This window comes from Arvicola amphibius, chromosome 3 (assembly GCF_903992535.2).
Source record: "Arvicola amphibius chromosome 3, mArvAmp1.2, whole genome shotgun sequence".
NCBI classification, from domain to species: Eukaryota; Metazoa; Chordata; class Mammalia; order Rodentia; family Cricetidae; genus Arvicola; species Arvicola amphibius.
In genome coordinates this window covers 92,822,262-92,848,691 of record NC_052049.1, presented here as the reverse complement: position 1 = coordinate 92,848,691, position 26,430 = coordinate 92,822,262, and the positions used below count along the sequence as shown (strand labels likewise).

Below are 26,430 nucleotides of genomic sequence, written 5' to 3'. Positions count from 1 at the left end.
TCCTCTGTCTGGCTGTCCCACCTATACTTCCTCCCTAGCTACCAGCCAGTCAGCTCTTTTATTAAACCAATCAGAAGGTACCTTAGCAAAGACACATCTTCATAGTGTCCCAAAAGATTATTCCATAATCTTGTTCTTTCTTAATAGTGTTGAGTTTGGTTGGCTAGTATTTTAAAGATATTTACTTTTAATCATGAAAGGTATTAATCATAGTTTTCCTTACTTGTAATGATTTTGTCTTCAGGACAGTGGTAACTTCCTGTACTTTTGAAGACGAGTTCAGTCTCCTACTTTCAGAGAGCATTTGAATAAAGCTGACATTTCTCCCTTAAATGTAGGCAAAGAGCAACACTGAAGCCTACAGCACTCAGGATTTTCAGTGTGAGGAGGGTTTCAGTCCTAACTCAACTTCCTTAGGAACTTAGCCATCTGGCTGAAGCTTTGACGGTGTGCTCAGGGCTGCTTTGCACATTCTTTGTTTGTGACCAAGTGGCGCATGCTTTCAAATTGCACATGCAAGTTTTATATATGTACATATATCGGGAATGGTCTTTTATTGTTAGACAATTAAGTTTTCAACTTTTCTAACTTGACAGGAAACATTGTGTGTGTATACCATGTACAGCGTCGTGTGGGGAAGCTTTCGTGCATGGTGGAATGCTAGAACGCAGTCTTTCTTCAAATAACTTCGCAGCTATTGTTGCTATTGTTGTTTTGTGGCTAGAGTCCTTCACATCCATTCTCTGCATTTAGCAGTGGAATGCAAAAGGGTCACTGGTGGCAGTCACCTATGTGCAGCAGGTCTGCTGGTTATTCTTACCTAACCGTAACTATGTGTCCTCTGACCACCTCTCCTCACTTCGTCCTCTCCCACCACCCTTTTTAACCACTCTTCTTTTGTGATTAACTTTATAGAGTCTATTTGTAAGATCGAGCACGTAGGAAAATGTGTGACCCTTTTGCTTTTACCACTCTTATTTTCTGGTAAATTTGTCTTAATGATTCCTGAAAGTAGTGCTTTTTGTATACCTTATAAATTTGCTTTTTGTGACTTTCTGCGTGATCTAAAGGTCATTGAATTTTGGCCTATTTAGTTTCCAGTCAGAAGGACTGCTGAAGCCATTCCCAGATATTTTCTAGTTTTACTGCTTTTATGATTAAAAAATTTATATGAAATTTCAGCATGCTGTTATGACATGCTACATATAAATACTTAATTTTTTTACTGTGCTTAAGGAAAATGTGTGTGTTCTTCCTGTAAAGTTTATAGTCTTTATTTATGGACTAATTATATTGTGCTAATTTATGTTGAATCTTCTCTTCTCTGTCTCCTCTGAGGCTGTCGGATTCATAGGCACACACGTGCATCTCTGTGGTGGTCCACATGCAGGATGTGTCGCCAGCTGTGCTCGTCACTCCGCAGCACATAGTATTGTCTTTTCACAGGTTTTCCTGAATCTCTGTGTGGTTTTGTCTTGAATTTTATATTTCATTAGTGCGTTTCGGGGAAGCGGCAGGGGTGGGGGGATTCTTTCTTTCCACTGTGGTCTAGGACCACACTCTGTTCATCAGTTTGTATGGCAAGTTCCTTTTCCTGAATCTCCCCAGCCCTTGGACTTAGTTCTGTGAGATGCCATGGCTGTAACCCTAGGTTTTTGTTTCAAACTTATGTTATTTTCTTTTATGCTTTGGTGTGGTTTATCTTGTAGACAACATAATATTGTATTTGTTCCCTTAAGTCAGTTTGAGTATCTGCCCTCTAGTTAGATAATTTAAGCTCTTTATGTAAATGGCAGTTGCCTTTTGGTAGGAAATTTTTCTTCATTTTATTTGGGATTTGTTTCCTTGGGCTGTTTCAGGGGCCACATAACCACTCTTCCAGCTTCCTCAGTATATCCGCCTGCCTCTTCTCTCCGCCAGCTGTGCTTCATCACAGTCCCCCATCCTTTCTGCTCCACTCTCACCAGCTCCTGTGGTCCAAGGCCATAGGCAAAGTCGTCCCTTCTCCTAGGCTTTGCTGTTTTAGATAATAGTTAACTTGAAAGTTTAGTGAACATCTTATGTCCTCAAGCTTTTCTTTCTCATTTATAGAGTGGGACTGCACACCCTTCCTGTCTGTCAGAAGGTGCCTTTTATGCCAGTTCCTCCCATGCCTGCTGCCTTTAAACTGTCTGCTAAGTCCCTTCCCACATTCGGACTCAGCCTCCCCTCTGTACTCCAGACCTGGCTTCTTATGTGGTTGTCAGAAATCTTAAGAGTTCCTAGGCTCATTCCTCCTGGAGGAGAGCAAGGTGGGGCTGGGAACTGTTTTTTTCCAGGTTTAGCACCACGAATAGAAAAACTCAGGGGTAAAAGCCTTGGGCTTTGAGTGGGTGGTAGTAGACATTGGTAGGAAGCTTTGGGAGCTGTCACTTGCTGGCAGAACAGGGGACGCAGCTGTGAGGTTGGAGGAACAGAACAGAACTTTCTTTAACATAAAAGCCCAGATTTGGAACAATGAACTTTTTCATACAGCAAAAACTATTTTTAGATACTGTTAAGATTAAAATGTAATGCATAATTGTGATGTTTGGTTTAGTATAATGATTCCTGACTTGATTTCTTTCTAGGCTCATATTGGGAACTTACTAACGTCAAAATTCTTTAGTTACAAGGATTTTGATACCTTACTATATACTTGTGCGGCAGAGTTTGACTTCATGGAAAGGGAGGTAAGCTCTGATCCAGCGCTCTTCCCTGGACTTCAACCCCTTTCTTTTTCATAAAGCATTCCCTAAGCTGGGCAGTGGTGGCACACGCCTTTAATCCCAGCACTCAGGAGGCAGAGGCAGGTGGATCTCTGTGAGTTCGAGACCAGCCTGGTCTACAAAAGCTAGCTCCAGGACAGGCTCTAAAGCTGCAGAGAAACCCTGTCTCGAAAAGCCCTGCTGCTTCAGGTCCACACTCAGCTTAGAGGAAAAGGCCTAGTAGCTTAATGCAAGCCTTCCCATTTTGTAGTTATTTATGACCTTTTCCGTGTTGATAATCTGGAAATATGCATTCAGAATACCCACAGCACTGGGATGAGTGCACACAGGCATTTCCAGTAGCCTCTTTTCAGAGACAGCATTACACAGTTCAGTCAGGCTCTCAGACTCGTACGCTTCCACTTGCTGTGTGGATATTTGAATGATCTCATTGCATTTAAATATCATTAAGCACAAGTTTTTCATAGCTGACATTTCTCTTTTGAAAATTTGATTCAGATATTTGATGTTTATGGGAAAGCCTGAGAGTGGGTAGCGGTTTGTGGGACAGCATCTTGCAGTGGGAATGAATGGTCTTGAACAAACACATCTTTTTCGTTGTGTTACAGTCTACTGGCTTCTAGTAGTATGCTGCAAACAGATATTGCGAAGATAAAATGAGATTTCACATACTAAAGTACTTTGATCTCTTAAGTGAAATATTATTTCAATACTTCTTGAGGTAGTTTGTTTCAACAAGCATGTTTATATTAGCCTCAGAAGCACCATCCATGTTGAATTCCTTTAGTGCTGTTTACACGTGATACATTTTCCTCTAAGTCTATATCTGTAGGAATGCACTAAACTGACCATTACTTTATTGACATATTCGTTGCTCCAGTACTCCCACTCTGGTAATTCTATGTCCCGAGTGCCAGGCCAGCAGCCTTCAGTGTAGACTTATCTGTTCTTAGTCAAGTGTACCTTGATGACTTCAACTGCATCTTGGCCCTCATTTATCCTATTTATGCAATTGATTCATATAACTGATACAAACTAAACAAATGATAGTGAGAAAAATCAAAGGAAAAATGTCTTCAGATACCGGTTTAGAGGAAATCTAGACTCCTTCATCAAAGTGGTAACAGAAATAGAGGTGAAGATAAGCAGAGAACTGATATATTGTAGGAGGCCTGGAGACTACAGAGATCATCATGCTTGCTTCTGTAACCCACGAGTGGTCGTTGCCCATCTAGTGAGATAATATTGTGTACTGAGGCATGACATGACTCCATTCAGCTTAAACAAAAAGTCAGAATCTTGTATATATTCCTGTCTCCATGTGTGTCTGGATTTAGGGACAGTGCTGCCAAGCAGCTGAGTGTCTGCCAATTGAGGGAGTGTAAAACAATTCCAAACTGACCTGGAAAAATGCTTAAAATGTGTAGTGGAGTAAAGAAGAAGACCTTCCCTGTGATTTACTCACAAAAGTCAAAGAGCAACATCCTGACTGGGCCTCGAGTGGGACATGATTGAGAAATTCACAGGACTGTGTTACTAAATACATTTCTATAAATCTATCGTGTATATTTGTGTGTTAGAGAAGGAAATGCAGCGGACTAAATACATTTCTATAAATCTATCGTGTATATTTGTGTGTTAGAGAAGGAAATGCAGTGGACTAAATACATTTCTATAAATCTATCGTGTATATTTGTGTGTTAGAGAAGGAAATGCAGCGGACTAAATACATTTCTATAAATCTATCGTGTATATTTGTGTGTTAGAGAAGGAAATGCAGTGGACTAAATACATTTCTATAAATCTATCGTGTATATTTGTGTGTTAGAGAAGGAAATGCAGCGGACTAAATACATTTCTATAAATCTATCGTGTATATTTGTGTGTTAGAGAAGGAAATGCAGCGGACTAAATACATTTCTATAAATCTATCGTGTATATTTGTGTGTTAGAGAAGGAAATGCAGTGGACTAAATACATTTCTATAAATCTATCGTGTATATTTGTGTGTTAGAGAAAGAAATGCAGTGGACTAAATACATTTCTATAAATTTATCATGTATATTTGTGTGTTAGAGAAAGAAATGCAGTGGCTAAGAATATACATAAAATGTATACGGTAAAAAAAAAAAACAAAAAAATGTATACGGTAGCTTCTTCCCCGTAAATAATCACTGCGTGCTTGGGATGACTAGTGAGTCTTCAGTTAGACAAATAGTGTGTGAAGAGAAGAATCTATAGTTGTCTTTCACGCGAGTTTTGCAAACTGTATTTTTAGTGTTTTCAACTCAGCATCGGTGAAATGTGTTTCTATGGAAACGTGCTTTAGCTTCAGTGATGGGAGTCAGTGGATAGGTTGGCCTCTTTGGCTGATGAATGTTTGTGTTTCTCTACTTATGCTTCTAGGAATTCACCCATTTCATCATTTGAAAAGTAGTTTTGTTTGACTAAAACATCTCCTCTAACAAATGCCCTTCAATTTTAGACCCCACTGCGGTACACAAAGACGCTGCTGCTTCCTGTTGTCCTCATCGTGTTTGCTGCGGTCGTCAGAAAGGTGCGCGGGCCACAGGGCGCTTCTCCTACTAAATGTGCTCTTGTTTCTGCATAGTAGTTACAAGTATTTGGCTACACAGTAATAGGATAGTTTTGTACTGAGGTTTTGAAACATTCTGTATTTCTTACTGATGGCCTTTGGTGAGTGCTTACAGATCTTAAAGATACTCTGCTCCCTGCTAGCCTAAATAGACCCAGGAAAGAACAGTTTAGGTTCTGATCATGCATTTTAGAAGTCATGTCTATTATTGACTGGATTTTAATGTTGAGTAATATTTCTAAAATATTTAATATTTAACTTTTTATATTTTCTGTTACTTTTGAATGAGATTTATTATTAATAAAAAAGAGGAATTGGGAAAGTGCAGTGTATTGATGAAGTGGATAACATGTTTAGGCTCCAAGTTTCCTTTGATAATGAAATTCTAAGCCCTTGTGTAAACCAGGCCAGAGAAATACCAGTCTTCTAGGAAGAAAAGCCGGCGTAAAACTGTTTCTTAAGTAGCTTTTGAAGGCTGTAACTACATGAGACCTAAGAGATGAGCTTAGCGTGCAATTGAAGAAGAGATGCCAAAGCCTCGCAGTTTATTGATCTCTAGTGATTTGTGCTAACACAGTGTATTCCTCTGTGGGATGTTCTGTTCTGTGATTACTGGTCACATTGTATTTGTCCTGTGCTTCGTACTCCCCATAGCATATTGGGATGTGTCATTCAGCCAGTGACCCATGGAGTAAACAGACACTGCCTTGGAAGATGAAGGAAGTTAGCAGCTCCCTTTGTGCCCATTGCCACACTAGACTCGGTCTTAGCCCCTCCTGCAGACACCTGCTGGCACTCAGCTTTGGACTCCGAATGTTTCGGCTTCTGTCACTTTACTCAGTTTTGTTGTGTGCCAGGTTCTGTACCCTCTCTGCACTTGGGATGCCCTGTGATTCATACATAATTATCCTAAAAATTGACCAGATATTGACCGTCAAGAACCTGTTCAAAGACTGCAGTGACCAGGCATGATAGCTTACACCTTTAATCTTTGCACCTGGGAGGCAGAGGCAGGTGGATATCTGTGGATTCTAGACTGTTCTGGTCTGTGTAGTGAGTTCTAGGCCAGCTAGAGCTGCACAGTAAGATGAGACTCTGCTCAGTAAAACAGAACAAAAAAAAAAAAAAACTGCAGCTTTGATGGCAAGATGTGATGGAATATAATAGGTCAGATGAATGAAGCCGCACTGTTTAGTTTGAAGAACAAATAATTCAAGTAGAAGCTGGGTAATTATTTTCAAATATTTAAAAACCCACCATTTGGAAACTATGACTATATTCTTTTTGGTACCTTGGAAATATGGTCATTGATAGGATTTTTGGCCGGAAATGTTAAGACCAATCAGGAGAGTATTAGAGTCTGGGCAGCAGCCCAGTGGTTCCTCCAAGGGTTTAACTGGGGCATGTGCAAGCTGCTGTGTCTGAGCCACTTCGGCAGTTCTGTGTCTGATTCAGGGAGCCAGTTCCACCACCTCCATGTTAGGGGAGGAACGGGAGTGTCAGGACCAGCAGTGCTTCTTAATGTTTGTCCCCTCAGGAAGGTCATTTCATCCTTTTGAGCCTTTTGCCCACATCCTAAATGGGGCATTGTAATTTTCCTAACAGGATGCTTAAAGTATCACCATCAAGGGCTGTGGTAATACAGATAATGTTGAAATTATTATTTTCTGAGTTGTCTCTTATCTTCGTACTTCTTATATTTCTGTTAAGAGTCTTGATATCTGTTTTCTTTATAACAGCTCTTCTAAAGTCTTTAAAATCCATTTTCAGATTATTAGTGATATTTGGGGTGTCATGGCCAAACAACAGACACATCTAAGGTAAATATGCACTTAATTTTCTTACTTCCACTTATTGACTGTTTATTGCAGTATTTACTTGTGTGCTTACATGTTTTACACTTTTTTTTTTTTTTTTGGTTTTTCGAGACAGGGTTTCCCTGTAGTTTCTAGAGCCTGTCCTGGAACTAGCTCTTGTAGACCAGGCTGGCTTCAAACTCAGAGATCCGCCTGCCTCTGCCTCACGAGTGCTGGGATTAAAGGCGTGCGCCACCATCGCCCGGCTCATGTTTTACACTTTTACGTGGTGTTTTCCATTGGCACCATTCCCCTTCCTCTCTGTGTGCATTCATCAGAGCTCACCCAGAGAAGTCTGACCGTGACACCCACATCCTCTCTCCTAGGAGGACATGACTCTGCCAGTTCAGCAGAAAAATTGGTTATTCTGTATGGAGGACAATAGATTCTCATATTTGAGAAATAAAATATAAAACTAGATTCATTCCTCATTTTTTTTACTTAACTTCCCTATTAAGCAATTTTGAAACATAGGTACCTACAAATGTACCTAGAAATTGACAAAGAGAGTATACTGTAATTGAAGAAGTGACAGGTCTTTTCATCAGGATGCAGCACTTACATGCAGGGAAGGTTGACATCATCAGCCAGAAGTACTTTTTTTTTAGAAGTTGCTAGAAGTATTATGAATGGAAAAGGACAGTTACAGCAAATATTCATGATATGTGACTCAAGATTGATGACAGCCAAGGACATATAAAGAACCTAGAGAAATTAATAGGAAAGTGTTCAGGCACACTAGAAAGTGAATTGAAGACACAGAAAAGGGAACCAAAAGAAGAGTGAGTTGACCTTTTCCCTCTCCACCACACTTATGCCCCTAGGACCTTCTTGTGCACTTTAACGATGGTAAGTTGTCCCTGACTCTGGGCTTTGCAAGAGTTGAGCCCTTTGCCCATAATTGGTTTCCTGCATTCCCTGTATCTTGGCTCTTTCCATAGCCAATGGGAAAGAGTGGTGTTGGGGTGAAAGGGTAAGTATTTACACCTGACACCTAGAGGCTCAGAAAGCCCTACAGTCTTGGTGATGGAGACATTTTGAACAAAATGAAAGTCTTTCTACTTACCAGATTAGTAATGATTGCTAATATTCAGTGCTTGCACAACTGGGAGAAATGGACTATAGTTGGCTGAGGCAGGAAGCTATACAGTGGGCCTGCTCTTCAAGTCTGCAGTTCCCTGAGTACAGGTACTTGCTGTGGAAGTGTTCACGTGGATGGAGACTGGTCAAAGGATGCTTAGCATGGTGTTGTGTGTAATGTAGAAAGTTAGCATGGTCAAAGTATGTCTTAGTACAGAATGAAATTATGGTCCAGGTATAAAGTGAAGTGTTTACCATCTTTACGAGAATAGTTCAGTCGTACAGCGTTTTTTTTCAAAAGCCAAACAGTATACATATATAACAGCCATGCTGTTAAGCTGTGTGTGCGTGCATTTTCTTTTATAACTTGAGTATCCTCCCCTTTCTACCATTCCCTTAGCTCCAGAGCTCTGCGAACACACGGCAAAGTCTTTTGTGTCATTTAGAAATAGTTAGCTATAACTGTGCCTTGCTTGTCCCTGCGTGGATAGGCAGGAAAGGGGAAATGTTTCTAGTATAGAATGTCAAAATTTCTATTCATCTGAGGTAATTTTTTTAGAAGCATTTAAAGAAGCCTCAAAGTTAGAACTATAGTTTACATCTCTGAAAATGGAACAAAAGCCATGCCATTATAAACTAGAGCAGGGAAGAAAAAGAGGTACGTTTTAATTTGGATGTGATCACCATTAAGTGCTCTATTCAATCCCTGAAAATAGAGGAGAGTAGCCATGGCCCATGTAGAAACTGCCTCAGCCTGGAGGTCATCCTGGGTGCAGGCTTGGCTGACGGGAGTACTGGGCTTGGCTTCCATGTCATCTGTGGGGCGAATGTAGCCTTTTAATACTGTGGGGGCGGGGCATGTTCAGGAAATGGAGAGTGAGTTTTTGCTTGGAATGAATGAAGAAGGGATATTCCACCTCTTCACACTTGAACAGTGTATTTGTTGAAATCTTTGCATCCACATCTTTTGAGACTAGATTCCCAAATTAGATTGTGTTCTGCTAGGTTGGTGAAGATGATCACTGGGGTACATCTTGAGTACAGATGTTCATCTGTGTTCAAGCCTTGGGAACAGCTCGGAATTCTCTCTGTCAGAAAGTTTCCAGTGCTGTCTTTTCTATCAGACCCCTCCATCCCTCAGCATCTTGTCCTGGAAGCCATAAGCTTTGGTTCTGCTTGTAGGTCCATATACTAATAGTATGCAGATCTTGTTATTATCTTATTTAAAATTCTATCCAGACTTATGGTTATCTCTTCCCACACTTAGCTCCCTATCACGATTGCCTCCCTGACTTCACCTCTAACCCTCACCTCACATCAACCACTCCTCTCTTAGTCTTTGCCTCTCCTCTCCGAGCACTGTCTTCATGGCTGGCCCAGCAGAACCTCCCTACACTGGACTTTTTGATCTGTCTGCTTTTTGCCCACTGGGACCCCCGGTCTCTCCCATCTCTGAGCCTGCTCAGATATCACTCAGGGGTGGTGAGCCTGAAGAGTAGGTGCCTCTCGGGGCACTCATGTCTGCAGTCCTGGTCACTGTGAGACAGAGTCTTATCTCACCCCTTCTTTTCCCTTTGACTTATATGTAAACTGAGAGGATAAGGATTGTTTTGTTTTGTCGCCCCTCCATCTCCTGAGTGTTCAGTACTCAAGGAACTTGAATAGGTGGATGGGTAGATCCATAGATCCATACCCTGGTTTTTTGCAGGTCTGTCTCATTTTAATGTGGAAGGGCAAGTGAAGTGATATGCAAAATACAAGTGTGAATTCTGTCTCCTCTGAGAAGGGCAGTGTGGTAGGCATGACCATGGGGTGGGCACTGGTGTATGACACAAGCTTTCCTGGTGGCCTGAGGGGTCAGCTAGCCTGTGACCAGGTCACTGCACTCAGGAGAGAACAAGGAGGAGGTAGCTGTGCGGGAAGAAAAGTGGGGCCCTGGAGAAGCTGCGTTGCAGATGATGAACTGGGAGTCAGCATTGCAGAGGAACTGCGTCCATTTTAGACTTTGAAGCAATGGAGTAGGTAGCTGGCTGGCCTTTTTTATAACTGCTCTTCTTGCTACCGTGAGAACTGATGATGGGCAGGGAAAGCTGAAGGCGGGACTTGTCAGTCTCTAAGCACATATCCAGGAAAAAAAAAGGAGAGCGTTCAAGCAAAGCCAAGGGCAGATTTGTTGTCTGCTGAGAAGACTGTGCATGCAGCTGCTGTGTCCCTGCCATCTCTGGTGCAACACTAGCACAAAGAGCTCAGGGTTCACCAGGGGATGACGCAGGTGCATGGGCTAAGTCTGAGGAGAATTCTTCACTTAAGACCTCAAGTGAGCTGGTGTGTACGTCATATGATTATTGCCATAGTAAATGTGTACCAGGTCAGACACACATTGTTATTTTCAAATAAACTGTCTTACATGGTTGTATACTAGTATTGGGATAAAACTTTTAGTTATTTTGATTTACTTATATGTGTGTGGGAGGAATATTATAGAAATTGTTAAAAGCTCATGTGTAGATAAAAGCACAAATAAAGGGAGCGAGTGCCTCAGTAATGAGTCGTTTTTTTTTTTGTTTTTTTTTTTTCCCATTTCAGAAAACACCAATTTGATCACGGAGAGGTAAATATTTAACATATATATAATATATATTGTATGTATATATATATAATATATTATATGGACTTTGTTTTGTAGAGCTAGTATCTGAGTTTCTTGGCATTTATCATTAATGTATCTACATTGTTTGTGTGGGAATGTTACAGGCTGATTGGGTACCTCTTTTGCTGAAATGATAGACTTTGGTCTGTGAATAAGCCTTACAGTAATAGTTTCTGGAACCCAGTGAGGCACAAGTACAAGGTGTTTTTGCTTGGTGGAGTGCCACATTTTTTCCGCCCACCTTGTCCTGAAGCTTCAGAGCTGTAGCTGGCTTCTGTTCCCACCTTTCTGAGTTGAGCAGCTTCTACACAGCCCAGGACAGAGCACTGTGGTTGGGTGGCAGTGACCTTCATTCCCCTGACCACTTCCGTGCCTTGGTTTGATAGCAGAAACAAGATGGATCCAGAAATCCGGCTGTATTAACTGCAGGCTGGACTATGAGCACAATTGCACAAATGCCTGATTCAGTAGCTCTCTCAATTCAGGTTGTTAAAATGGTGCCACCTGCAAGCACATTTTAACAGTTTCTTATGCCCATAGATTGAGGCAGGTCTCAGTCTCACCAAAGTGCAGAGACTAAATATCAGGAGAATGCTCAGCCCCTCATGTGGTGTCTGTATGGCCCCTCCCCCTACCAAGCCCAGCTCCCAAGATGGGGGATGGGGAGTGTAAGATTCAGGGGTCAAGGAGGACTGGACCTGCTTCTGGAGACGACAGGACTGTCCCACTCGTGACCTGTCAGCTGCACAAGACTGTCTTCAGTCTGCACTCTAGCATGGGCTGGTGGGGCCTGTGAGCCTTCACCCCTAACTGAGGCTCTATGGAGAGCTGGTGGCTTTTAAGGGAGGGAGGATCAGTTTTTTTTTTAAGATTTAGTAGGTCCACAGTGTTCCAGTGGATGGTCTGCAACCATGAGAGGGTGGAGGAGGGAGGGGGAAGGGAGGATGTGTGTATGTGTGGGAAGCATAAATGGACTCTGGGTTTTTTGTTTTTGTTTGTTTATTTAAAGGAGAACACAAAGTTTAAGGTATGGAGAGTTTGGGGACATAGATGAGAGGACCTAGGGGAAGTGTCGAGAATGATTGTGGTCAGAATGCCTTCTTTGAAATTCTCAAAGAATTAATAAAAATACCACATAGGAAGAATCATTTAAGAAATCATTTCTGCATGTCCAGATTAACAGTATGTTCCTAATTTGGCAAATGGTAGAAATGAGCCCTTGTCTTCCCTCCCTTCAGTTGGTTTACCATGCTCTGCAGCTGTTGGCATACACAGCCCTCGGGGTTCTGATCATGAGACTGAAGCTTTTCCTGACACCACACATGTGTGTCATGGCATCCTTGATCTGCTCCAGACAGGTAACGTGTGGTGATGTTGAGTTCTAGCTCAGCTTTAGCTACTCAGTGTTCCTAAGATAGTGCTGGCCGAAGGGCTTCTGTAGCTCCTGGCCACTGGAGCTCTCTGGTTCTGTTGCAGCTTCCTAACCTAATGGCCCAAGCTGCTCATGTCGGCTCTTCTACTTTGTGACACTGTCTTTGGCAAACAAGTACAAATCAGTGCACCCTGGCTTCATCTGTTATCACTACAGGCATCGATAGAAAGTACAGCTCAACTATAGAAAGTTTTAAATCTTTATATCATAATTTCTAAAAGTGGATTTCAAGTTATGTTTCATATTATATTGTCTTATTCAGAGTCAAGTTTTGGAATGTTTTTTGGTTGTGTGTGCATTTGTATGGACGTGCCCGATTTTGCTCTGAAGTTTAATCATCCTTGACTATTCCGCGTGTAATTCACTATTTGTCATATAATTATGGGTAGAGATGTTTGTTCCTCTGTGGTGCTGCTGCCCGACAGTCAGCAAAGGGGCGGTGCAAAAGCATCACCTATGTTACCTGCAAGGAGCATTTACTGAGCGCCAGCTCTGGAAATCAAACTGTGTATCTGCTCCCCAGAGGCTTGAGATCCAGCGCCCGGTTAGTCAGGAAACGCCCGAGAAGAGAACAGTGGACAGGCTGTTGCTTACTGCGCTGCTTTTCTGGGCTCCAGGCTCCCATCTCCAAGTGTGAACTGTGTTAGAGGGGACCCAGCTCCCTCATTTTCCTCCCTTTAGGCTGGGTTGGGACAGGAAAGAAAGTTGGTGGCAGGTCCTCCATTTTGACTCCCATCGCACCATGTTCCGAATTTAGGACTCTGCACTGGCTTAAGCTTGCTCCTGCTGTGATGCTGGAGACCAAACCCAGGCTCCTGAGCTGTGTCCCTAGCCTGTCCTGGACGCACTTAGAAACGGGTGCTCATTTTTCTTTGACTGGGCCTTGTAAATGAAGCAGGTGACCTGGCTCTTCCTGCAGTGCTTCTGAAGCTGTGTCCCTCTTGGGTAGAATTGTTTGGATGCTGAAGGACTGCTCTCTGGACCAGTAAGATGACACAGTGGGTAAAGGTATTGATGCCGAGCTCAGTCCCTGGAATTCACCTAAAGTGGAAAGAGAGAATTGACTCCACAGAGGTTGTCTCTAACCTCTGGCCCCTCCCACAGCCATGATCATTAAAATTTTATTTTAAACAGTCCATACGTGGGACCACAGCAGATGTTGAGTTCTTCCTCAGGATGGTTTTCTTACTGGAACACACTGCTTTGCACTGCCAGTGACCAGTGTTTCACTTTGATTTCAGCTCTTTGGGTGGCTCTTTGGCAAAGTTCACCCTGGTACTGTTGTGTTCGCTGTGTTAGCAGCGATGTCGATTCAAGGCTCAGCAAACCTGCAAACCCAGTGGAACATTGTAGGGGAGTTCAGCAATTTACCTCAAGAGGAGCTCATAGAATGGATCAGATACAGCACAAAGCCAGGTAAAAAGAGCAGCAACACCTGCTGCTTTTTAGCTCGCTAGGATTCTTTTTCCTCCATAATTTTATGTCACCACAAAATCCTACCCAGGGTTTAAAGGAGCTGTCACTACTGGCTACATGACTTGCAGGGGGATGCTGTATAATAACCTTTGTAATTTATTTTGCCGTTTCCAGAAATTTAAATCTATAAAAGTTCTCCAAAGTTGTAGGTGCTATATTTAGCATGATTTTGTTATGTTTCCTTCTTTAATAGAATTTCAATATTAGCCTTCCCATTCCCTCTTACTGGTGACCTGCCGTTTAATCCATGTGTCCCTATGGAAACTTACTGTCCCAGTATGAAGTGGTTGACTCTTAAAGTGTCTTTCAAACTTTCCAGTCAGTTGGATACTGTTCTCCAGTGTACTAGAGAATGAAAGGGAAAGAAAGGGAAGGCGATGAGCGCTCTCCAGTGCTGATAACCTGCTCCCCAAACCTGGCTGCAGATCTGTACTCTGTCAGCCTCATAGCTTCATTCTGCTGCTGGCATTGAATCTTTAACTTGTGAACCTCCCTGGGCCCTAGCCAGCTGTGTTATGTGTGAAATAGCTGGGCTGTCTTGATGGGAACCCCTACTGGTGCTGCCCAGTGTGATGCTAGACCATGCCATTGCTTCCAGATGCAGTATTTGCAGGCGCCATGCCCACCATGGCAAGTGTGAAACTCTCTGCTCTCCGGCCCGTGGTGAACCACCCACATTATGAAGATGCAGGGCTGAGGTTAGTGCACAGGTGCATGGGGAAAGGGCTTCATCCAGATAGTGAGTGAGGAACCCACCAAAGCGGAGTGTTTCACAGCACACGGGGTCAACGGGGCATTTCAGAGTCATTCATGGGAGGGAAGAAGATGCTGAAATAAGACAGCTGGGCTAAAAACCCTTGGGGCTCCAGTAAAGCTGTTGTCTTTGTGCTGTTTCCTAGTCAGCAGAAAGAAAAGCAGTCTGAGCAGTTGTCCAAGATAGCCAGGCTCCTCATGCCATCCTCCGCTTTGTCTGGCACTCCGGCTTAAGGCTTTTCTCTTGAAATCTGAGGAGTCGTAGGAGCGTCATTCTGTGGGATTTCTGTTCTGCTGTCATGAAGCTGTTTGCTGTGATGAGTTTAGATATTTTCTGATGGGATAAGGCTTGTTTTTCCCATAAATGATGCCTTATATTCTCCTAGAAGAGGTGAAGATTTAATATCAATACACTTTCTAGAAGAGATAAAGTATTCATTTTCTAAATGATCAGATTAATGCTATTAGTATATTGTTTTGCATAATGATGAAATATACATTTTATAAATAAAATGCTTTTCATTAAAAAAAATCAATTTCAATGAGCTAATTTCCAAAGGAACTTCATAGAGTGAGTTTTTCTTAAATGTAGAAGTCAAGTGGGATTTGTGGGCTGAGCTGTTGCCCCTTTCCAGCGGTGTTGGCATGTTCGTTCTCAGCCCTGTCTGCTGACAATGAGAAACAGGTGAACCACAGGGAGACTGAGTTTGGAAATGTGGCTTGCATTAGAGGCTGTGTCCGCTTCCAGTTGTAATCTCACCCCAGCTTCTCCAAGGTGCTCACACCTCCTTCCTGCTCTGGAGTGTGCTTGTTCCCATCCCTTGCTTGCTTCCCGATAATGTTGATAGTTTCCTTTTAATCTTGAAAAAAATTTGCCTACTTATTTTTTTTCTTGAAGAGCCAGAACAAAAATTGTGTATTCGATGTATAGCCGAAAAGCAGCTGAAGATGTGAAAAAGGAATTGATGAAATTAAAAGTGAATTACTACATTCTAGAAGAGTCATGGTGTATAAGAAGATCCAAGTGAGTATTTCATACAATTAATAGCTTATAATCAAAAGAGTGAAAAGTTAGTGTAGGCTCATAGCAAGAGTTCTATTAGTAGTGCATGATATAATATATATAAAATAAAACATTTCAAAAGTGTGAGTCAAAAGCCTATACATAATAATTTAAACTAGACCTTTTTACTCATTTTAGAAATATGCTTTTAAATAGTGATATGCATGTATATATTGCCTTAAACTAAAAATACCCATTTTTAAATACGTAATTGTAGATGAGTTTTTATAAACTGACATTTTCAAATAAAACTGCCTTTAATTCTAATTAGAATAAAGTTAAAAGTATTTATATTCAAGAGGACTTATGCAGATTCTCACTGATGCTTTTTCTTTTGATAACAGGTGTTACCCTGTTGTCCATCCTGGTCCTGAACTGTCTGTAACTGATGTTTTTAATTTAGCCTTCTGGGGATCCAGGGTTAATGGACATACAGCACCATGTCCTGCATTACAAATGCTATTGAAAGATGGTACTGGTCACTGGGGAGACTTGCAGAATAAAGTAGTAGGGGCTACAGAGGCAGATGGGGCTCATAAGCCAGCTCTTTGCCCCTTCACTTTGCCCTAGGATGCTGATCTCTGGAAAACTCAGAGTAGGTTTTGAACTCTGAGTTGTCACGTTCTCCAGTCCAAGTGTGCTAACAGTTCAGCCTTGATGTGCGCGTGAGCTTAAGGGCAGAAACCAAAACCCCAGCTGTATTGTTTTAGGTCAGTGCTTCTCAACCTTCCTACTGCTGCTCCCCTTTAGTACAGTTCCTCATGTACTAAAAAAATAAAATTATGTTGTTGCTTCTTCATAGGTATAATTTTACTACTGTTAAGAAATGTAATATAAATATCTGTGTTTTCTGATGGTCTTAGGTAACCCTGTGAACTAATCATTCAGCAGCTCTCATAGGGTCATGAGACCCATAGGTTGAGAACCTCTCTTCTAGGTCTTCAGCTCTGTAGCATCCGGGGTTTTTTATATATTTTATTTATTTTTTAAAAGAGAACAAACTATCTCTTTTCATTTTACATAAAAATCCCAGTTCCCATTCCCTCCACCCCACTCCCATCCACTCCTCAGAGAGGGTATGGCATATTGCTTTGGGGAAGGTCCAAGGCCCTCCCTACTATATCAAGGCTGAGCAAGGTATCCATCCAAAGAAAATAGGTTCTCAAAAAGCCAGTACAAGCAGTACCAATAAATCCTGGTGCCACTACCAGTGGCCCCACAGTCTGCCCCAGCCATACAGATGTCAACCACATTCAGAGGGACTAGTTTGGACCTATACTATTTCTTTCCCAGTCTGGCTGGAGTTGGTGAGCTCCTATTAGCTCAGATAACTGTTTCAGTGGGTGAACCCATCATGGTCTTAACCTCTTTGCTCATATTCTCTCTCCTCCCCCTCTTCATCTGGACTTTGGGAGCTCAGTCCAGTGCTCTGATGCAGGTCTCTGCCTCTGTTTACACCAGTTGCTGGATGAAGGTTCTGTGGTATTTAAGATATTTATCAGTCTGACTACAGGGCAAGGCCAGTTCAGGCACCTTCCTCTGTTGCTTAGGGTCTTAGCTGGGGCCATCCTTGTGGATTCCTGGGAATTTCTCTAGTGCCAGGTTTCTTGCTAGCCCCATAATGGCTCCCTAAATCAAAATATCTCTTTCCTTGCTCTCATCTCTGTCCTTCCTCCATCTCAACTATCCTGTTCCCTCAGGTTTTCCTGCCCCTTCCCTTCTCCCCTCCTCTTCCCCTTCTGCCCTCCCTACTCCTCTCACCCCCATGCTCCCAATTTTCTCAGGCTGTCTTGTCTATTTCCCTTTGTCGTGTGTGTTTTTCTTAGGGTTCCAACTTGTTACTTAGCTTCTCTAGGATCATGTAGTCTTTGCTTTATAGATAGTATCCATTTATGAATGAGTACACACCATGTTCATCTTTCTGGGTCTGGGTTACCTCACTCAGGATTTTTTTTTCTAGTTCCATCTACCTGCACGCAGATTTCAAGATGTCATTTACTCTAATGTGTAAATGTGCTATTTTCTTTATCCATTCTTGAGTTGAGGGGCATCTAGGTTTTTTCCAGGTTCTGGCTATTAGAAATAATGCTTGTAGCATTCATTATTAATGAAGCTATTCAGAAAGATGCACTGGGACCTCTATGTGAGGACTGTCACTGGTAGGTTCTTTGACAGTTAGTCTGATGGTAGCAAAGTAAAATATTATTATGTATTGGACACAGTGAACATTTCAATTACAGAAGTATGGTGCTGGTTTACGGCAGCAAAGTGTGCACCCATGAGACAGATCTTCCGTAATGCATAGGTCAGAACTAGCAGCTGTGAAGAGGTGCAAATGGCTCTTTGTGTATAAGATCTAGAAAATAGCCAAATTATATTTTTGTGGATCCCATAATGTCCCCAATTTCCTAAAGGCAACCCAGAACTGCCCTGTCTATATTGTATGTGAGTGGGAACATGGATCAAAGCTCCAGCAGAATAGTTAGATGCTGATGTTGTAAACAGTGCTCTGAGAAGTGATAGTCGAGGCTAATGTACGCACCTGCCAAGTGGTGAATGTTTGGTCGGAAAGTCACAGAGGATCAGCATGAATGGAGCTTAGACTTCCTAGAAATGCTTTCTTCCCATTAGAAAAAAAAAGGAGGAAAGGAAGGAAGGAGGGAGGGAGGGAAAGACTTTGACAAACAAAATAGCCATGGTCAACTTTCTATAATTTTATTTTTTCTCTTTTTCCTTTTTTATTGTTTATACTGGGGAGTGAATGCAGGGCCTCATACAAGCTATTTAAGCAGCACTTTTTCCATTTTCTTGTTTTGAGATATCATTTCAGTAAGTTGCTCAGGCTAGCCTTGAACTTAAGATGTTCCTGCTTCATCCCAGAGGTTGGCAGGATTATAGGCTTGTGCCACCAGCACTAGCTTTTTTTTTTTCTTAAGACCTTTTAAAGCAAGTAAAAATAGAAGAACTTCAGGAGAATACAACAACTGTGTCCATAATCTGATCTTGATTTAAAATGTTGAAATTATTTGGATGACTTATGTAGGAAAATATAACTTGATAATCTTATTTATCCCAGGTTTTGTTTTTGTTTTTGTGACAGGGTCTGTCTGTGTAGCCCTGGCTGTACTGGAGCTCAGTATTAGACCTATGCTGTCCTAGAACTCATAGAGATCTGCTTGTCTCTGCCTCCCAAGTACTAGGAATAAAGGTGTGCGCCACCATGCCCAGCTACTTCTGTTGCTCTTTATAAACTGTGTTATTGACTGGGCGTGGTGGCACACAGGTAGTCCTAGTCTTCCTGTAACTCAAAGGCTTGGACTCTGAGGTCGGAGGGTTGCATTTATAAGGCCACACAATGAGACCCTGATTTTGAGGGGAGTAAGAAGTACATTGTATTTGAGGTTTAATTATTCGTCTAAGATGTAAGCTTACCACTGCAGGTCTCAGGAAGTCCATGTATCCAGAATGAGTTCAAACTGGACTGTAGGAGAATCTTAGTAGTCTAAAAAGCCAGCATTCCACTTGTGAAACTGGTTCCCATCTGCCAGAAGGAGTCATTTCCCTCAGGTCTGTCAGAAGGACCCATGGCAGTGTTGTCATGCACACACGGTTGGGTGTCAAGGCCCATGCTGGGCCTGCAGGTCCCCACTGTCTTCTCACAGCTCCCTTCTCACCTGCTGTGCATGTCGGAGTCCACACTAGCACCCTGGCCTTCTCCCTCAGCTTCTGTTCTCTACGCTCTCTCGAGCTCTGTCGCTCTTCTAGTCTTTCTCGTGCTGCTCTTGCCCCTCTCACAGAAATCCCTGGCCAAGTCCAGTGCTTTTCTCTCCAGATATTTTCTTCTCTTTCACCTACAGTTAAAGCCATGGAGGGGGTGATTGGCAGTTTCTTTGATGTGCCCCTCTCATACAATCACAGTAAGGCTTTCCTTTAAATTAATTTATTTTAGAGTATACTGACTACACCTTCCCTGTGAACTAAGCAAATTTTATCATCTTTATAACTATTATTTTTGTGTACTGTACCTGGTGTGTAGATACTCAACTGCCCTCAATCTGCACATTCTGCATGGCAAACCAGAACCATGGGCATCTTCCCCCTTTACACACATGGGAGCCAACTGCAAACCAGTGTACGACATCTTCCCCCTTATGCACATGGGAACCAATGAGGGAAGTAACTATGACAACACACTCTTGACAAGTGGCAGAGACAGAGGTCCCGGGCTCTGCGCTGTCTTAGCCAGTCTCTGAGCGCATGTGTTCTGTAGGTCTGTCCTCATGCACCCTGTTGCTGTGCTTTCCTTGTCCTAAAGGGTGGCTATGGCAGCTTACAAAAATAAAGGTAACTATTACAAGATTTTAAAAACTATAATGTAAGTAGGAGAGCTGAACTGAGACGAGGCACATAGGCAGTGTTCTGTGCTGTCTGCGGTTGGATAACGTGCATTGTTTGTAACGTGCATTTACTCTTCTAGGCCTGGGTGCAGCATGCCTGAAATCTGGGATGTGGAGGATCCAGCCAATGCTGGGAAGACACCCCTGTGTACCATCCTGGGGAAGGATTCCAAGCCTCACTTCACCACAGTGTTCCAGAACAGCGTTTACAAAGTCCTAGAAGTTATCAAAGAATGACTGCAACACGCGCCGGCTACAGAGACCGCATCAGTAATGGCTTTACTGCTTTGCCACTAAGTCATGTATCGTTTTAACTCAGATTACAGAACCTTTACAAGTCTTTTAAAGTAACTGTTTTCAAATGGAAAACTATTTTATTTGGTCAATTTGTCATTCTGATTGTAAAAATGACTTACACCAGATCAATTAGTTACTGTTTCAGTGCACCTGTTAAAATTTGCTATGCAAATGAGTATATGCTTGTACTTCATTTAAATATTTGTGTTACAGTGAACAAAGCCACTGTGTAGAAATGCGTCACGGGTCATGACAAAGATGATCTGAAAGTGCAGTCCTCCTGAACTGGGAGCCTGCTTTTCCGTGCAGGGCTGTCCTAGCCTCGCTTCTTACTTACTTCCTGGTCTTACCTTTGGACACTCGGGTGATTCTGTACCCCAGTCTTGTCAGCACATCTCAGCTCTTAGTCCAGGTGTCAGTGGCCTGTGGATCACCTGTTCCTCTTACTTCTGGGTGCTCTTTTTGTTCTGTATGGCGCTTGTGAATCAAGTGTTTCCTGCCCATTGTTGCCCAGACTCCTGGGTATGATGGGAAGAACAGCTCCTTTAGTTCCGAGCCACGTGGCGTCTGCCTCTTCCCACATGGGCATTTGCTTTCAAATGAATGCTATCTTGTCTTTAGGTTGATTAGCAAGTGCTTATTCTTGGTTAAAAAAATTAGGAAATATGTATTTTTCTCATTTTTAGTATTAATCAAATATTATATTTTAATATTTTTAATTCACTTAAAATTTTTTCATGATTAATTGCAGTTGTAAGAAAAGCTATTTTGGACAACCCCAAATATCTAGAGCCTAATATATATAGAGACATAGCTATGGTAGACTATAGTATACGATAGTTTTTCTTTTTAGTTTTTTTTTAGGTTTTTTTTGCTATTAAGATAAAACAAAACATAACTAACTTTTCTGTCAAAATGTAAATGAATAATGATAAATGAAGAGTTTTTCTATTTTGCTTTCAAAATTGCCTGTCTTTGATAAGACAAAGCCTTAAGCCTTATAATTTTGCCTAAAATAAAAGATTCAGTTTGAGGAATGAGTATGTTCAGTCTTCCCTATTTTTCTTCCTTTTTTTTTTTTGAAAAATTTCCAAACATGCTTTGAATTTTTACACAGATTTTGTTTCTTAGAAGTTAATTTGTGTGAAATGAGATTCTTCAAAACCATGGATCTTCACTGTTGTAAGAAATGGTTTTCAGGTTTTAAATTCTAAGCAAATTGTGACCATGGCTGACTACACATTTAATTACAGTCTTCTCTTTATTAACCACAGGCTGATTAACCTCAGTGTGGATTGTCCTTGAGACCTGAGTCCTCAGGGATGGTTTCCGGTGCCCACTCCTGGCAGCCGCAGAAGAGCTGTTCTCTTCCTGCCTTCTTACCAGAGGCCAAGGACAAGTTTGTCTGGGGGAAGCACTAGCTCGCTCCTGTTGGTCACCTACAAAGACAGCACGTGAGACTGAGGAGCGTGGCCTCAGTGTCCCCAGAGCCAACCTCGCCTCCCAGGTTGTCCCGCCCTGGAGCTGCCCAGGGACTGTCGTTCCTAGTGTTGCACACTGTGACTCTGCTTCCTCGTGTAGTGCTCAGTTTTTTATTTCATAAGCTTTTTCCAACTCAGAGCAGAGGGAGGCAGCTGGAGAAAGGTGGTTAGGAGTATTTCAGTGATGGTGCAGGATTGCGAGGAAGTGGAAAGAGGGCTCCTGAGGTTGGGGAGAGAGTAGGCGTGGGTGTGAGGGCGGCACGTCTGCACTCCTTCTGCACTCTGACGTGACTGCTGTGTGTATGCAGCAGTTAGGATTTTTTTAAATCACCTTTTTAAAGTTCTTTTCTATCCTTACCCTCTAACAAGTCCCTTCATAATAAGTTCATGTGTAATGATTGGAAATTCTGTACAGAGAAACAAAACATTAAAATACTATTAGAACCAGCTCACATGCTGGGAAACATTAAAAGCAGTCTAAATTAGTTTTCTGCAGAAGCCTTTTGTAACAGTATTTCTTAATGTAACTCCACCGGCAAGCTCTGCTTGTATTTTAGGCAAGTCAGCTTGGAACAGAGGCCTTGGGGGTCCACTGCGTATTTAGCCTCCAGCACATCCAGTAGCAGCCGGTGCTCTGTGACTTAAGCACTTTTCTGGCGACATGGAACAGTAATAGATTCTGTGTAGCTGACAATGCAGCATTAAAGCTCAGTATTTTGCATATTTTTAGCATTTACAAATATTTTTGCTTTAGTGTGAGGAAAGTAAGGGAAGACAGGAGGCAATTGAAATAGTTATTATTGTGACATTTTTAAAAAAGCTGGGTAATACTTCCATAAAAAGATAAGCCTCTGAAATGCCTGACATAAATGTGTGCTGTTAAAGTAGGCCAATAGCATTAAGGAGAAAATAAAAGAATGTGTCCGAAATGAAGTGATGACTGCATAGGAGTATTGTATTTTTATGAATTTTATGCCCCTTGTTTACATGTATTATATATGTTAAATAAAAAATACATGAAAAATGTGCAAAATGTTTTCTTTGCCTGCTGTTTTCCTTTGCACCCTGACTGTGACCATGCACATTTTCATTTCAGATGGCCATGAACGGCTCTGCATCATCTCGTAGACCTCATTGAAAGGGAAGGGATAGTCACCAAGGGGCCCATTGCTGATGCTGGGTGGCAGAATCATCCAAAATTTTATATTGTATATGGTCAAAACCACATGTGTTCCATTGTTTCTTTCAGCAAGTGTTGGTATAATTACAGAGCTGTTGATAGCTTTTCGTATACATTACACCACAGATAATTTGGTATAAAAGTTCCTCAAATTGTTATCCATATATTTGTGCATTATTGTTTATCCTACTTGGAGGGAAGGTAGTTTAGTTGTATTTACCCATGTAGAAATGACTTCCTAACACAGTTGTACTTTGATTCTGACATCTTGTGGAGAATGATGTTCTCGTATAATTTTTCAAGCTGGAAGTGGCCCTTCCACAGAAGTTTTCCACTTGGTTAATCTAAGATGGGGACCCCGGGATCTGCATTTTTATCAGCACATAGTAGTTATGTATGATGGGTTTCATACATGAACATGTTTGGAGCACTTTCACCCTCCGTTGCCTTCCGTTGTCCCCTCCCATGCTCACTGATCCCCTTCCTATTCCCAAAGTGTCCTTTTCTACTTTTGTGCCTTTTATGTGTGTGTGACCCAGTGTATTTATATAGGGTTGTTTAAAGGTTCGTAAGAGCAGGGGCAGTTTACCAGAGGCTAAAGACGGAAGAAACAGTTCCTCTTGTCAGCTTATTAACTGTCTGAAGATCTTCGGGGATGAATGTGGCCTCATGAGCCCCTTCCCCTGGCAAATGTTCAAGTAATCAGGGAGAGGTGGACCCTCTCGACTCTATGACAAATGATGGCCCGAGTCTTATGTAGGTTTTATCAGTGATAATTTGCCAAGAGTTAATGGTCTTGCTAGGTCCGGAAGACTCTTCCACATTGTACCCGCCCTCTGTCACTTACATTCTTTGTTCCCCTTCCTGTTTCACATGTTACTGTACCAGGAAGTGGGGGGACATAGATGTCATGTTCATGGCTTAGCATTCAGTGGTCATTTATTCTTAGCACCTACCAGTTCTGAATGTCTGTAGGAACTGTAAACCAGTGCCAAAGGAAACTTTGCTGACCACTGCATTACTCCATGGGCATAATCTTATTCGGGAGAATGACAGCTACATGGTGATCTTTTAGCAAGAGCTTCCACACAAAAGCCTAAGTCCTTCCCAGCCATGGCTTTTGAGTAGGTTTGCAGTACCAGGCATGTGACGTGGGCCTCAAGTCTCCTCAACAGCCCTGACACTATTGCACTGCTGCCTATCTTGGCTGGAAGGAAGGTCAGCACTGTAGAATCCAGGGTCCATTGATGTGCACAGGAGCAATTCCCTGCCACCAGCTTGCTCAGTGCCTTCCCGCATCATAAAATCTTGCCTGCAGGAGAAGGCTTCTAGCTCAATTGCAACTTGATTTCTGCATGTCCTTCAACCAAAGTATGTATTGTCTGTAGTAATGGGTCTTACCATCTAGCTACGGACTACAGCCAGCATTAGGGGCAGTTGAGCTATACTGGATATATCAGAAGTCTTCCTGGCCAACAACCTGTGGGGAGGAAGTTCACCCCTGCTCAGGGATTTTCATTTCTGACATTTTCATACATGTATACTATGTATTTTTGTCATATTTACCCTGATCCCCCTTCTCCCATTCAGTTGTCCAGTTCTTTATCAAGTGTTTGTCTTTGGGACTCAGTTCCATTGCGTTGCATTCAGAAACATGTATAACTTAACCCGTGGCTAGATCACTGAAGAAAATTGTCTCCTTCCTGCCAGCAACCATTAACTATATATAATCTCAAGGGAAGATGGCTTTGTGATTCCCTCTCCTCTCGTGGCAGTGTTGATGGGTAATATGTCTTTCACACCACTGATTAGAGTTTAGGAATGCAATGTTCCAAGCACTGCATCCCTTCCTCCAGCTCTTGAATTCTTCCTGGGCCCTCTGTGATGGTCTACGGCACAGCTTGCGTTATTCAACACTTTGACCAGTCATGAGTCTCCAGAGCAACCATCACCTATTACAAATCTATGCTTTCCTGACCAACATTACAAACACTGGTCATTTTAGTTGCTATGATCACAATACCTGACAAAAGCAATTTAAAGGAGAAATGTGTTCAGGTTTATAGGTCCATGTTATAGTACATCATGGCAGAAAAGTCACAGCCTGAACTAGATGGTCACATTGCATCCACTGTTGAGCAGAGAGGAACCAGTGCATGCTTAGCTTCCTGTCTCCACTTTGTATGGCCCATGATGACTCCCTGCCGAAGGAACGGTCCAGCCCACAATTAAAATGGGTTTTCTCACATCAGTTAACATAAAATCAAGATCATTCCACAGGCATGCTCAGATGCTCATCCCCAGTGCATCAAATTAACAGCTAAGACTAACCATCACAATGGGAATTATCCAAAATATTTAGGCAATTTAATAACCTTATGGCTCTGGGAGCAGCTTTATTCACTCGCACCAGGTACCACTGCTCAGACATTTTTCAGTTTTAATTAGCTTATAAAGTTGCAGGTTTCTTACGGCTTCTTATCCATAGTTTGCTTGACCTCTTATTTACATTTCCCACGAGTTAGGTTGTGCTAATTTTGTTCAGGGCCCCGTGCTTGAGAATGTCTTTGCTCATGGATGGGAATAGACTAGCTGGATGGCTGACACGTAGAGGCACTCCTATTCCTATTCGCTTACACCAAGACCAGTCCCTTATATCCAGAGCTAACTTTCTTTGTCCCTCTGACACTTAGGGACTTTGATTTAATTGGCACAAATAAGATAAATTTGTAACAGCACTGATAGGAGTTATAACATGTCAGTGGTTTGAAGCTGTAAACGAGACTTTCCTTTTACTTCGGAGATGGAAAATGAGTGAAAATCTCTTAAATGGAACTGGCCCTTGTAACATTCCTTTGTCTAAGAGAAAAACATAAAATTCAGTGATGTGTGGGGATTTGAAAGTTTTGGTTTTTTCACTTTATTACTATTTTTTTTTTTTTTGCCTTGGAAATCTTAATCTTCTCCCACTATATGAAGGCCACTGTGAATCAGTACTAGGTCATCAACCACCTGCTCCTCCTACCTTCTATATTCCTGTGCCCGACTAGATGTTCCTTATGTAAATCTGTAAACTAATTCTCAGTGCAAAAAGCATGGAGCTGCCTTTGAGCTTCATGGTGTTTGCAAATTAATCAACAGTGCTGCCTCAGGACAAGGGTGTTTTCACCAGCCAGGGTGGAGGAGGTACTGGAAGGTCCTAGAAACTTACTTTTATATTTCCTCCTATGAATTCCAGATAAAGCAACTGAGAGCTCCCTTCCTCCCTCTCTCCCTTCCTTCTTCCCTCTCTCCCTCCCTCCCTCCCTCCCTCCCTCCCTCCCTCCCTCCCTCCCTCCCTCCCTCCCTTCCTTCCTCTCTCTTTTCCTCCCTCCCTTCTTTCCTTTTCTTTCCTTCTTTCCCTCTCCATTGTAAAGAACTTT

The 26,430-nt window shown here is 42.1% G+C and overlaps 1 protein-coding gene across 3 annotated transcripts in view; it reads left to right on the top strand.

The window, feature by feature from the left end:
• The window catches only part of Dpy19l1 (dpy-19 like C-mannosyltransferase 1), a 110,308-nt gene extending 87,442 nt beyond the window's left edge, over window positions 1-22,866 (top strand). For 2 of the 3 annotated variants that reach the window (XM_038322933.2, XM_042054773.1), the window contains exons 14-22: window positions 2,610-2,711; window positions 5,233-5,304; window positions 7,114-7,163; window positions 10,866-10,890; window positions 12,168-12,287; window positions 13,603-13,777; window positions 14,436-14,535; window positions 15,489-15,614; window positions 20,131-22,866. In XM_038322933.2, coding sequence (XP_038178861.1) covers window positions 2,610-2,711; window positions 5,233-5,304; window positions 7,114-7,163; window positions 10,866-10,890; window positions 12,168-12,287; window positions 13,603-13,777; window positions 14,436-14,535; window positions 15,489-15,614; window positions 20,131-20,287 — 927 coding nt within the window. In that variant the 3' untranslated portion in view covers window positions 20,288-22,866. The remainder of the gene's footprint in view (window positions 1-2,609; window positions 2,712-5,232; window positions 5,305-7,113; window positions 7,164-10,865; window positions 10,891-12,167; window positions 12,288-13,602; window positions 13,778-14,435; window positions 14,536-15,488; window positions 15,615-20,130) is intronic. The other variant, XM_038322932.2, reaches the window with a different exon arrangement.
• The last annotated feature ends 3,564 nt before the right edge of the window (window positions 22,867-26,430 follow it).